Source organism: Lissotriton helveticus, chromosome 11, assembly GCF_964261635.1.
Source record: "Lissotriton helveticus chromosome 11, aLisHel1.1, whole genome shotgun sequence".
Lineage (NCBI taxonomy): Eukaryota > Metazoa > Chordata > Amphibia > Caudata > Salamandridae > Lissotriton > Lissotriton helveticus.
Window position 1 is genome coordinate 475,244,528 of NC_136072.1, and position 14,136 is coordinate 475,258,663.

At 44.3% G+C, this 14,136-nt stretch overlaps 1 protein-coding gene across 1 annotated transcript in view; it reads right to left on the reverse strand.

Annotated features, from left to right (window-relative positions):
• Positions 1-14,126, reverse strand: part of MRPL44 (mitochondrial ribosomal protein L44) — a 33,308-nt gene extending 19,182 nt beyond the window's left edge. The window contains exons 1-3 of the mRNA XM_078666072.1: positions 13,875-14,126; positions 9,982-10,447; positions 6,984-7,162 (exon numbers count right to left, since the gene is read on the reverse strand). Of these exons, the coding sequence (XP_078522198.1) occupies positions 6,984-7,162; positions 9,982-10,447; positions 13,875-14,050 (821 nt within the window). The 5' untranslated portion in view covers positions 14,051-14,126. The remainder of the gene's footprint in view (positions 1-6,983; positions 7,163-9,981; positions 10,448-13,874) is intronic.
• Between the last annotated feature and the right edge of the window lie 10 nt (positions 14,127-14,136).

The window sequence follows — 14,136 nt, forward strand, 5'->3', positions numbered from 1 at the left end:
TGCTTGCCAGGTTCTCCAAGGGCTTGGTTGTGCTTGCCTCCTGTTAAGAAGTCTAAGGGGCATCAAAGACTTCATTTTCAGCCCCTGAACTCCTCTGCTGGGAGTTCTGATCTGCAAAGTGGCGCCAATTCCAGTTCTGGGGCCTTGGAGAAGGTTTTTGCTACAAAGGACTACATAAATCCACGCATCGACCTCCAACGCCTGTTTTTCCCAGACACAGCACCACTATGCGGTTAAATAACTAACATCAATGCAGTGTGGCCGAAGAAGCAACTTAGCACCTGCAAGATCGCCACAGCCAGTGTCCTGAGCTCCATGTCAAAGATGTCTGTGGCACCCACTCGGGGCAGATGCAGGCCCTGCTGGGCGATGGAAGAAATAGACGCATCACCTGGGTAAATCGACCCAGCGCCTGCTCTGACACATCGATCCAGCACGTGTGGATTTCCGACGCATCGTCCCTGTACACCAAGTTCTACATCGACGTGATTGGACGGAAGTAAGGAATCAACGCACAGCTTTGCTTTTTTGGTGCCTTGTCTCCTCTGCGCCTGTTTTCATCTTTGATTTTGATGCATCCCAGGTACTTTGTGATAAAAGTGTTGCATCCATACATTTCTATGGACTGAACTATTTTGAACCTTGTAAAAGTGATATCTTTGCTTCAGTGTGTTGGATTTTTGTTGTTTTGGTTCTCGTTTTGTAGCGTTTTCACTGTGTTACTGTGTGTGTAAGTACAAATGCTTTACACATTGCCTCTAGGATAGACCTGACTTCTTGTGCCAAGCTACCAAGGCGGTGAGCAGGGGTTATCTTGGGTGTGCAACTCCCTTACCCTGACTAGAATAAGGGTCCATACTTGGACAGGGTGTAAGCCACTGCCAACTAGAGACCCTTATTTCTAACATTTCGCCTTGTACCTCTCAAGTAGACACCAATGTGGACAGAATAGCCAAAAACTTCTACGGTTCCAGTGGCTTGCAGTGTTGCCAAGGGCTTTATCCTCACTAAAGTCCTTTGTATTTTTGAAATCGCTACAAAGAATGTTTAAGACTTTTGCTTACACAACTAAACCACTAGAAAGCAACATGCAGAGGACACACCTTTACCTCACTAAGCGTCATCACCTATAAGTACCTGTGACTACGACGCAGCTTAATCTTCATACAAGTCTGGTTCTCGTCCACACAGACACAGATAAAGCTCACCAATGCATAGTGTATTCTTAGTAATGAAGAATCCTCCCAAACCAAGATCCAGGGGTGACCCTCTGACCCAGATTCAGGATGCCTGGATACTCATTCTCAAACATATGGCCCATTGGATTACTTCAAGGTACATAAGAAAAAACAGAATAGACAGCAGGTTTCTATTTAGCTCCTTGGGGACTTTCTACCCATTCTTGCCAACTTCCATTTCTCTGTCTAAGACCCATTACTTTCACATACAGATAATGGTAAAGCTCCCCTAATTGCTGTCTCTCCACTTAAGCTGCCTGAAGGCCAGCCTTCAGAGGAATCACTTATCTAACAATCATTTGCAAAGCCAATAGGTCTTGCTTCTGCGAGAGCTATTGGATTAGCCTATTTTAGCGGTGTTGCACAGCAGTGTGGCTGTGCAGCAGGTCTATAAGGTGTAAAAAGGCAGGTCTGTACATAGTAAGCTTGTGCTATAATTCTTGCAGATTGGCTGAGAGGTGTTCGTTATATTTGCTGGCTCAACTTTTTTTTTGGGGGGTGCGGGGGGCTTTTTCAGCATTTCAGTTTTCAATCGGACTGGGCCTACAGTTCATCAGATAAGCATGTAAAAAATCAAAAACTACAGTCAGTTCATGGGCTTCACAGTCCCAAGAGCCACACTGAAGCAAAGAATCTTTTCAGTAAGTGCATATAATGCTCTCATGACATCACCAGTCTCCTACTACCATACATCTGGGTTCAGTTGAGAGGTCATACGGTCAGCTACAAGAGGCAGAATTGAGCAAATAGCAACTCGCAGCTCCATCTTTATCTCTACTCAAGTTGATGCGTATGGATGTCCATAATTTGCCCTCGTCAGCGCACTGCTGTAGGTAAGTGCAGGAGCAGTGTATCTACAGTTACAAGTAACAAGCAAACGGTCTTTAAACGATACCTAAAGACAACTGCAACTAAATTATGAGTGCAGATAGCAGTTTACTCTGGCCAGGACATAGTTCTGCATTGTCCTGTGTCTGGACTTTGGAACAGGCTTCATGGAAGATAAAGCTAGGCTGCTGTACATTTAAAAGACAAGGGTCGCTGAACACAAAGTGATGAAAAGGGAGAACTGTTGCAGGCCACATGCATGTCTTTATTACACACTCCTTTGTTCTTTGCAGAATCCAATAGCTGAGCTGACCTGACCTTACATCTGCTGGCTGAGAATGGTGGTGGCAGCAGCCCTTGGCACAGATTACAAAGGGGCCGGTTGTCAGACGTCCTGGGGCAACTTCATAATGACGTGCATCCACCTTTTTCTTTTTTCCCCTTTTGATTCTTTACCGTTAAAAGAAGAAAAGTAGAATTTGAGTGAAAATGCAGTCTAAAAAAATAGAGAACCCAGTAGCAAAATGCATCTGCAAGCAACTAAAAGAATGTGGGAGCTTTTTTTTCGTTGAAATGAACTCATGGATTGCAACAGCAAGGCTGGGGTTGGGCTACCTAAAAACAAGGGAGGATGGGCAACAGGAATTAAGAGGCAGTGGAAGTGCACTGAGACGTGGATGGGGAGTGCGTGATAGAGGAGGCCAAGAACAGCAAGAGAGGAAGCCACAAATCTAGGATGTATTCGTAGTGTACTAAAGGTAACGAAAGAAGCCACCACACGCTGATGACATAGAATGATGAATAGGAGGCCTGCTTAAAAGTTAAATAAAACTCAGTATGTGGACAAGGTACCCTCGAAAGGGAAAAAAAGCAGTCTCACACTGGCAAGCAGGAAATGAGAACTGTTTAAGAACGCAGGTTGTGACCGAAGTGCACTCGCAAAGGCTGGTTAAAGCTTAAGAAAAAAGTAGCTCCCACAAAAGAAGCAGTGGAAGGACACAAGTACTTGGGGCATGCTCCATGGGAGGATTTAGCAGGTCAAGCCGGCACTCGCTAACATACAAGGAGCCATATGAGAGTAACAATGAGGCCAACCAATGTTAAGTAATGACAGGCTGTAACCTGAAGAGACTGCTCAAGAGCTGTCTAGGCGAGGCCTAAATGCTGTTCAAACTAAATACAACCACATGAGTCACAATATGAAATACATAAAAACTGCAGTACCTTCCACAAAAAAGGTGTAGCATATACAAAGCCTTGAACACCAAGAAACCGGAAATGGGATCTCTGGTTGGCTAAGGTTTGCACCAAAGCCAGGTAGAAACCAGCACTCTAGTCAGGGCAAGAGAGTTACAAGATAACCCCCGCTCACCCCCTTGGTAGCTTGGCACGAGCAGTCAGGCTAATCCCGGAGGCAATGTGTAAGGCGTTTGCGCAACACCCGCACAGCATCAACCCACTAGGCAAACCACAAAAGGAACTCCCACAAGGTTATATCAAAAATAGCCTTTGTATTGTCATAAACACATTAGATCATAAACACACAATGGACACTGTGACAACTGGCACCAGGCAGTATGTACAGGGGATTATCTACATATGACAGCGACAACTGGGCCACTGTCAAAACCAGCACAACTCACAAATGGTAAATGTAGCACAAATAGTAAACATAAATAGCACACAACCAGTTACTACTGGTAAAGATCTGACCTCAGAATTAGCCTCACATTAGGCCTAGAACATAGTAAGCAATAATCTCATAAGCATAAGCCTAAACACCTTAGCCAACAATCAGCATGAACACAGAGTGCCCCAATCGGGAGCACAACACATGGAAACTGGCCCGGGCCAACTGGCCTCTCTCAGGGGCTCAAATGACCTATGTCCCGCAAAAATCAGGGCTGACTTCACATGTAGCGAAGTAAGAGTGCGCAATTTCACAACCTAAACGTGGCAGCTACCCACTAATTGGTGGGTAGCTGTGAAAAATTAGCACGAGCACTGAGGTGCCCCTAAGCCCCTCCCTGGGACTCTGAATGAAACTGTCCCCCAAGGTTGCAGCTGCCTGAACTCTCGCAGGGCAGCTGACAAAAAATGCGCAAATGCAGTCGAGCCCTCCGGGTGTCTCTTGGGGCCCCGCTGGGGCTGCTCAACAAAATCAGCCCCAACATTGCAGCAGCCCGCAACTGCAGCGCCGCTGTGAAGAAAAAGGAAGAATGGGCACAACTATGCCGGGGAGACCAACTCCGGGACTCTGACAAGAAATTGCCCCCACGTTGTGGCGGCCTGCTCAGGGCAACAGGCACGGTCACTGCGGTGCCTCGTGAGCACCGATAATACTCCTGTTCTGCCCCCACTCACCAGGCTGCTCTTCGCCAGGTCCAGGCAGGACAGTGGGCTATGCCCCAAGAGCTGGGAGCGGCTTCTCCCTCCTTCACCGGCCGCTTCTCTTCGATGCCGTCTGAGGCAGAGAAAGGTGAAAAATGGAGCCCGCGAGGCTCTTCGACATCCTGAACAGGCCCCGCCTACAAACAGCCAGTTCCGCCGGACTACCTGTTCGCGTGCCGACACAGCAGTTTATTTATGTGGATCTCGGGCCGCGGCGGTGATTCCACTGCAGAGATGCGGGTGGGCACCCGCTTTCCTCAAGTATGCAGGGAGCGGGGTGGGCACCCGCTCTCTCTCTCTCTCTCCCCAGAACCGCGGGATGGGCTCCCGCCTACTCTAAAGTATAAAGCGGAGTGGGCTCCTGCTGAAGGTGAAAAAAATGCGGGGTGGGCACCCGCGACGTAAATAAGCAGAAATGCAGCAGTAACGCGGGGTGGGCTCCTGCTCGGATTTTAAAGCGCACAGATGCAGGGTGGACACCTGCTTTATGAATGGCAATTGCGGGGAATCCCTAGGTCGGGATTCCCTCTGTAGATGAGGCAGCTCAGCGCTGCGGAGCCCACGCGCTCCTTGGATAATTAAAGCGCTTCTGCAATAGAAATGAAGCGCTTTCAAGGCGCTAGGATTGAACGTCCCATAAAGTCCTGTAGAGGGAAGGGGGCAAAGGTGGGGCCCAGGCAGGCCAGCTCACCGGGCCCTCCAGCAGGGAGGCAGTCCCTTGTGGCGGTTCCTCCTGGAGCCCGGCAGCAGCAGGCCCCCTTAAGTCAAAAGAACAGCACAACATTTTCATGGGGCCACAGCCCCTTTTTTTATACACCCTTTTCCTTTGTGTCACAGCACAGGGTTGGGGAAATCAGAAGCAACCTGTTTTGGAGCACTCCGTTTACCAGGCTCCTCTTTCCTCATTGTTAGGTGGGGGCTCAGTGATCAGAAGCACCACAGAGGACAGAGCCAGCATTGTGGAGGGAAGGACCAGCCCTATTCAGGTCCCAGGTGCAACTCCTCCCTCCCATCTAGATGCAGATCTCTCTATTCACCACTGGGCTGACTCACCCTGGCTCCTGGAGCCACCCACACCTCTCAGCTCCTGTCAATCACAAGCCAGACATGCAATTCACATCTGGCAGGCAGACACACTGCACACAGAAATGCCAACTTCTAAAAGGGTCATTTCTCCACCAGTCACCATAAATCTGCGCACACCATTGCGCAGCATTTATTCTCACGAGTTCATACATACTAAACTCGCCCCTGCACTCCTCTCATACCAGGAACACACATATCCCCCATGCATTCCTATGGGAGGGCAGGCCAATCTCACCACACGCACTCCGAGTGCGCACGCACTTTACACTGGGCCACAGTGCTAAAGTGCGCAGAGGCGGAAAACTGCCAATATCAGGTCACAGAAAAGGCAAAAAGTTTAGGGGTGAACCTGCCAAAAGGGCCAAGTCCAACACTAGTAAAAGCTGCATTCCTGTCCCCGACCTCTTTTAAAGACAGTTTGCTCGTTACTAGTAACTGGAGATACATTCCTCCTGCACTTACCTACAGTAGTGAGCTACCTAGCCGCCAAGACCTGGAACTCCCTCCCGACCGACCTGCGCCTGACCCAAGACCACCTCGCCTTCAGGAAGAAGCTCAAGACCTGGCTGTTCGAGCAGTAACGGCACCCCCCCCCTCCTAGCGCCTTGAGACCCTACGGGTGAGTAGTGCGCTATATAAATGTCTTGATTGATTGATTGATTGATTGAGCTTAAGAGGGCATATTATGGACATCCATTTGTATCCACAAGAGAAGAGCGCTGATCTAGCAAGGATGAAAATCCAGAAGCTACACAAATCTAGGAACAAGAAAGCATCCTACATTTTAGTAATAATTTTCTTCAACTAAACTGCCCTGTCTCTTTGCCTTTCTCCAAACCTCCAGCCATTCTTCAAACATCATCTTACTCTATAGAATGTTCAACCCACTCATACCATACACAAAGCCTTACTCAGGACATGAACTACTTTCACCAGAAACTAACTGAACCCCTTTGGGCACAGCAATGCTGACCTGCCTCCGATCTGCTCACAAACAGTTTTATACCCAAACACTGTATGGTAGGACACCGTCCCATACCGCAAGATGACACACTACCCTCTTGAGCAATTTGACTCTCAGCCTCCATACAAAAATACCCCATTTAAAAATAACGCAACTCAAAATCCAATGTGTTCAAGCTGCGACATCACCATATTTTTTAAAGCTACTTTGAACTATTATATGAATAATATTTATTTTATAATGGGGTTATACTGTTTGAAGTAGCAAATAAAAATGCCATTTCAAACTTTTAATCATCTCCCAGCACACTGTATGTCGATTTTCATTAGAAAACCTGAAAAGCAACACTAGAGCAAACATTACAAAATAGGTCTTTCAAAACGCATAAGATTTGCAAAGTCTACACAGGTAAGGTAAAAACTGACACTGCATTCAACTACACAAAACCGCTGGTTGCAAATGACAACTGCACTCACCAGTACAATCCCACGAAGAACACTGGTAGCACTGTGCTGGCTGCTGACTGCCTGGTGAGTCGAGGTTCTGGAGCAGAAACATTGCATTTAGCTAATTCTTCTACGAGTAAGCCCATAGGGTTTGAAACAGTCCAGAGATCAAAGAGGTCTTTCCCAATTAGCTGAGTAATCAAAAAATCCTAAAATTAAAAAATGTACGAATGGGTTTTATATGCATGTATATTTGCGACACAACATAATCACCATCCAATGCATTATTTAACGATTACAGAAAACAGAGTTCCCAGCTCAAGTAGATTAAAAATGTTCTTATGATACTTTTCAAGCATTAAAATTGATGATAAATGTACCCTGTTTAGCATCCCAAATTGATGCCCCAGGTAAGGAATTTCATCTTCAAAAGTAAATAAAAACATGCTTACTGAAATGTAAATTAACCGAGGTGGAAAGGTTTCCTTCCTAGTAGTGAAAATGGTTTGTTCCTGCAAATTCATCAGACACAGTTTTCAAAGCAACAGTTATTTCACAGGCCTTGTTTTCAAAGCTCCACTCGAACAAATTGTATCTCTTTTTTACCGTTGATTACTTGAATCCTAAAGTGACTCTTTTTGAGACGTGTAAATAATCAAATTACAGTACTGATATGTACCGGTGCATCTTAATGGCAAGATTAGCTACCCTATTACTGAACACATGGTAAGCCTGAAACAGTAAAACAATTAGTATGCAGTTTCAAGAGGTGCACCGTTCATATGAGAGAGTTTTTGTGCTGTATATATACACAAATTATTCCTAGAAAGTATTGAGGTTAGCCGTCAATTAGAGGTCCAAGAACAAAAAAAAGGGGGGGGGGTCCTAAAATGCATTTTCCTCACTAATTGTTCCCATAGGAAATGGAACAGCGAGAGCACAAAAACTGCAAAACAGGATTACACCAAATTTGTAAGAAAGCTAGATCTTGCTCACAAAAGTGTGCTTTTGGGATTGGGTATAAATGTGTTCAGTAGTTTGAGAAATGAAGGCTCAAAACCTTGGTATCTTTCATGCCACTGATGATCCACAGAGCTGACAGATCTTAAGATGAGATCTGACTGGCTGCCACCATATGAACAATGATGCGGCGGCAGCCGTTTTAGGACTCAGGAACTGAAACCTGTCCTCCAAAAAAAAAAAACTTTAATCAATCACTTTTTTTTTTAACACGGGGGCAGGTAAGGATACCCTGCCCCTCCTAGGCCTTTAAAACAAAATACTGCAAAGTCACTATGGATCCGGTGTAATTTATTCATTTTCTTCAAGTGCAGGCCCAGAATGGGCGCATGCTGGGGAGCCCACGGGCCATGAGCGACTACCTTCGGCCTTCAACATGGTATGTGGTGTGGGTGCTCTGGATGAGACAGGGGCACTGAAGTAATCAAAGGAAGCTGGAATTGTAGGTTCTTTATGTTACTTTATTAAGATATTAAGTTATGATGATAACCCCATCAGGAGCAGCTGTCCTGCTGCTCAGCCCTCACTCAACTGACATTCACAAGACACCAACATTCCAATCATCTAACATTCCACACATCATACATACAAGCTGAGCAGCAGGGAAACACAAGTTACAACAGGCACCCACCTGAGGCAGCGCACATTCGCAGTCCAAAATCATTTGAGTTCATGCCAAATGACATTGGAAGTTTTGAAAAAGTTTCTATTGAATGGCAAATGTTAAAATTGCCATGTACCGTTTTTTACAATTGTTAAACTTAACTGGCTGGCTAAAAGTTATTTTTTTTAATACTGAGTTACCATAGAGTTGATTGACTAATTTTCATGTTATCACTCCATTACGGGAATTAAACAACTTTTTGGGATTTTGTGTTACTAAGTAAAGGATGTGACACTTGGCAAGAAAGGATATTTAAACAAAATACAAAAGAAAGCTGAATTAATATTTATTATGCACGTGCCTCACTTGAGGCTCTAAGATTCAAGACATCAGGCCTGAAGAAGAGATGCAAAATATTTGGGACTCTACTAAACTCTGGGTACCCCTGTTGGACCTCGAAAAAGCTGTACGTAAGGTCACAAATTCAGGAACAGGTGGATCATTTTCAGTTTGCCGTGCTTTCACATAAACATTGCTCAGTGGAACAACCTTAACTTGGCAATATGAAATTGTTCTCCGATTCGAACCATGAAGAAATACAACTTAACTGCTTTCCGAATATCTTTCCCACATGGAGCAAAACATGCAGAACACATAAAGGTACATGATGTGGACAGTGTGTGAGACCTTGTAAACCACCCCCATTCACAAAGCATGATTCTTTACTGCTCAAAAGGATTTTTTTTTTTTTAAATCAAAATACATCTTATAAACTTTCTACGGAGTAATACATGACCTGTAAGCCCTCACTGTGCCCAATTTCAGAACATCGGTGAGATACTCCCATTAAAATGTCATACTAAAATTAACTAAAAATCCCCACATTTCGAAGCCTTGAAGTTTACATCTCCATTTACAGAACATTCTCTTATTTTCTCAATAAAACACTTTCAAAAAAATTGCACTCAAAAACTACCCAACTGTAATGATGGCATCGCAAATACCTTTTACTCCTGGAGATATTAATCTGCTGATCAGTAGGGCCTCTAAAATGAACCAAATCTTTCCAGTGCTCTGTAACCTTCCAGTCACCACACACTCACCATAGTCCTATGCGCCAATTCCTGTCAGATCCTGGTAAGACTCATTCTTACAAAAGCTGTCTTTAAAACCAAACTAAACCGAATAACCCACCATCCGACACCAAACCCTGCTCACCTCAAACATTACACTAAGCCAAACGTCTGGCACCCTTTCTCATCACTGGCATGCTCCTGCATCCAGAAAGCATTGAGGGCACCACCACATAACCAAAGGTCTCCAACGGATGCTAGTTCAAATAGTGTGGTATGTAGGCTTTTGTACAGAGAGCAAGGGAAACTTAAAACAATATAAAAAGCTTACCCTTATGAAAATTTCAGTTTTCTCAGCCCCACTGCTCTGGAGCAAAGCTCCTACTACAGCAAAGAATGTCTGTTGTAGTACGTTCGGTGGAACAGGAAACTCTGAGCTCAAAGTCAAGTCCTCGAGTCCCAAGTTGAATGCAACATGACACACATGTTCCCCAGTGAGAAAATCTAAAATCGCTCTGATCCCTGCCGGAGGCATCTTTGGATAGGCTTCTTCAAAGGAGACTTTTAGATAAGAATGAGTGAAGGAGAGCCCTTGCTCAGACAGTTCTTGGTTGTCACGAATGTTTAGGGCAACTACTTCTTTGTCCACACCAAGGCTCCGTCTCCTGGTCTCTTCTTGCTTGATATAGCAGGAATTCACAAAGGCTCTTTTGAGAAGATCAGGGGAAAAGGTTTCATGCAGTCGATGGCCAAACGCAATTATTTCGGCATGATAGTCAAAGTTCGGCTTTGCTGAGCTGAATAGGACAAATAAAATTAACATTTTAGACAAGTACATTAGGGCAAACCTAAGAATATGCTAACACCTGAACATGCTTTCTTCAACGCCTGAAGACGAAACAAAACACATCAAGTACTCTAGTTCAAAATCTTTAATTTCCATTAACAAGCAAAAGCTCAGGAATTACAAAGATTAAATACATTTAAATTCAATTTCCTTAAAAACGAATGTGGCAGGACGGCTAAATGTCATCAATACTGTAGTCTTGCAACTGACTCATGAAACTGATCACAAGACAGTTGGGCATGAACCAAAGTAGTCAAAGTAAAAATCGCAGTGCAGATTCCTGAGGGTTAGTGACATATTTGTTCCATTTGATGAGTTCCTCTATTTTCAAAAGTGTTAAACTGTTTAACAAATAATTATCCATTACAGTTAAGGGGTATTATTGGGTTATTTTTTTTACAACAAACTTTGAGAGATTTGCGGCAGAGCACATTTTAACAGTTCAAAAATGATTGATGCACAGGCACAACATTACAGCAACTCCAATCAACAGTATTGTAAAACATTACAAGGTCAGAACAGTTCATAGTAGCTACACCATTCCCTACAAATTAGAGGGGGGGGTATTATTAGTTTAACTCAATCAAAATAATGGCCCTTGAAATAACTAAACGTGATTACTGGTAGGTAGTGGTGCCCAGCACAAGCCTCAAGAAAACTACTAACAGGCTATGGCGAGTCAGATTTTATCACAATGAGCTATTTTTAGGGCCTACTGCCCAGCTCTAGCAAGAGAACGAGGTGACAAAGAACAGGTGTCCTTGAATGAGAGAACGAGCAATAAAGATGCCTTCATATCTTGTTTTTATTTTGTAAGAGTGTTCAAAGACAGAGGTCAAATGTCAGCTTATGTATTCTAACAAATAGCTCCTTATGTTATCCTGGAGATTGTTGTTTATTTTTGTCTCAGACAGCAAAGGCGGAGGATTTTGTACAGTAAATTGACAAACATGCTGGACATACTGCATTTATGTAGTTTGTGAATGGGGCAATTTGAGAGCGGGTGACCGCTGTGTGGGGAGGGCACCAGTGGTGTCTGGTGGACATCTGTCCCACCCTGATAACAATGGTATTATTGAACCAAGAGGCAAGTCGGGGTCACGTGTACTCTGTATGTGGGGTAGATTTTCATTATACGTGAAGCAAATGTTTAGTCTTTTAAATCAAACAGGAGTTTTATGCAAAGCAGACATCCTGAACTCTCATATGTGATGTTGCTCTTGTATGTGATAATGAAGAAAATGGTGACTGTAAAATAAATTATTTGCCAAGGATCACGCAATTTCAAACTAGTTATTGGGTCAAGCACACTACAGTTAGGTCAAGTAGCGTATGTAAGTCACTAGAACTGCAGGTCTGGTAACATTTTTCAGATTTGTCAAGGCCTGCAACAAGATCATGGAGTTTTGACCTTGGATAGGGTTGAATAGACAACTCTAGGATTGTAATTTTAGCGAGAAAGACGACTGGGCTCTAAAGTAATGCTGAAATAAAGTAGCTCTGTTTTGAATTTGTTAAAACTAACAATATGACCACATCTACTCTTGAATGCAGGGCACCATCAGATGAATGACAATGATTTGAAAAAAGTACACATGCTTATAGCATGATACCCAAGAATTGAATGCAGGTATTTGGGTGGGTCATATCCTTTAAAGCTAACAATAAGTCAGTCAGATTGTGTTGGAGCGTTGTGTATTAACTACAGTAAATAATGACCCTGTGTGAAGGCTAGTTCTAGACACAGTCAGTGACCTCTGTGGGACTATCTACAGGGCAGCATCAGCACTAGCTACATTCAGAGGTGCATGTTAATGCGTGAAGCTGAACACTTCCCATACAGTCCATATTGAAACCCAGCGAGCACAGACAGGATTCGAGTAATGGCACGGAGTGCAGCACTTAACCTGTTCGGCTCGTCTGACATTAAGATACATGTCCACCTGTCCTCTTAGGATGAATGAACACACTGCATTATTGCTCAAGGTTTCTAGGCTCAACACAGTGAGTTCCAATTCCAGTAAGGAAGCTCACTGGCATAATGCACAAGCTGCAGTGGCCCTTCGCCTTGCATGGTTCAACCTTAAAAGGATTCACAACGGCGGTAAGGTATACGAAATGTATTTTGCTTCAATCAGAAACACGACACTAGAGCAAATGACATAACTAGGATGTGACGTTAAATAAAAGCATAGAGAACTCAGCAGCCAGTACAGCCAACAAGTGCACGAGAAGCCATATTCTCCTCACACGAGGTGAAGAATATTTACGACAATACAAAGAAGAAATTATAACATCGATAAAGTACAATATACCAACAGCTCACAAGCAAAGATCTAAATATAAATAAAAAACAACAGTTACAAGAAGGGGGCATTTCAACCCTGAAGATAAGTGTAACTTGATTCATACCAGACTTAAACCATGTTCCGGTCTCTTTCTGTACTTAAAAACCTATTGGGTTAAACTATGTATTTATTTGTTTTACTTCTTGGTGGAGAACCCCGAAATTATGAGCTAAGTAAAAGAATCCGTCCTTAATGCTCCAACTTTGCCATTTCCAAGCTCTGTAAACTGGCATTACTATTAGCCAATGTAATGGGCCTCGATTCATTGACCTCAGAAAGATGAAAGTCTAGGTTGGCCCTTGTAGGAATTCAAACTCATAACCTGGAGGTCACATACAGAGGTCAGCAGTCACATCTTCACTTGCTAATCGATGTTGTTGCCTTTACTGGGAGTGTAACAAAATCTAGACGAGTGCCCTTGTACCTTGCTAGCGTAAAAATGGGGGGGATGGATGCAAAAACAAATAAAAAGTAGATCTCGTCTATTACACCGAAATACTTCATAATATCTTATATTTGACCACTATTGTCTGGTGAATCAATGATCACTAATCAACGACGTTTTTAGAGCAATATGCAGGTATTCAAGAGGACACCAAGTGAGAGTGTCCGAAAGTGCATTGGATAAATCAGGTACTGTCCTTGAGTGTGTGGTGCGAAGGGCTCTTCCGTGAATAGCAAGTCAAATCAATGTGTCCGCTCTGTACGAACCCACCTCCATAAGTTATGCCGCCACTTATTCGCCCAAATGCGTTGAAACATCGAACCTTAAATACATCCCAGAGCCCAAGTTATCTTCAACACCTACCTATACCCCAATGTCACAGTGTCCCCAAACCATCCCGTCTTCGTGTCCGAACTATGCTATGCCCTTAGAATCCCTCGCTCCGCCCGGTCACCCCATTATCCACAAAAATTCCCCAAGGTGTTAAACGTCTGCCCTCCGATCTCATCAGGTCCCCACAAGTTACTATCTTCGTTCTATGTCTCCTGTAGAAGTGCACCCCTGAACACCCTCCCCATCCGTACCGAGGGGTTGGCGGCGGGGGCACCTCCAGCTTGCTCTTGTGTGCCAAGTACAAGAGATAGGGACGCAACCAGCGTTTCTTTCCCCGGGTGTGGCTCAGCAAGACTTCGCGGGTGCATGGCGCGCACCCACGGAGAAGGGGTGACAGCCCAGCCTTTAATAGCCAACAAAAGGCCATACTGGATAGCTGGGCTAACAGAACGAGAGCACACGCTGTAGTGAAGCTGAGCCGGAAACACACACACGCCTAACCCGGAAGTAGCG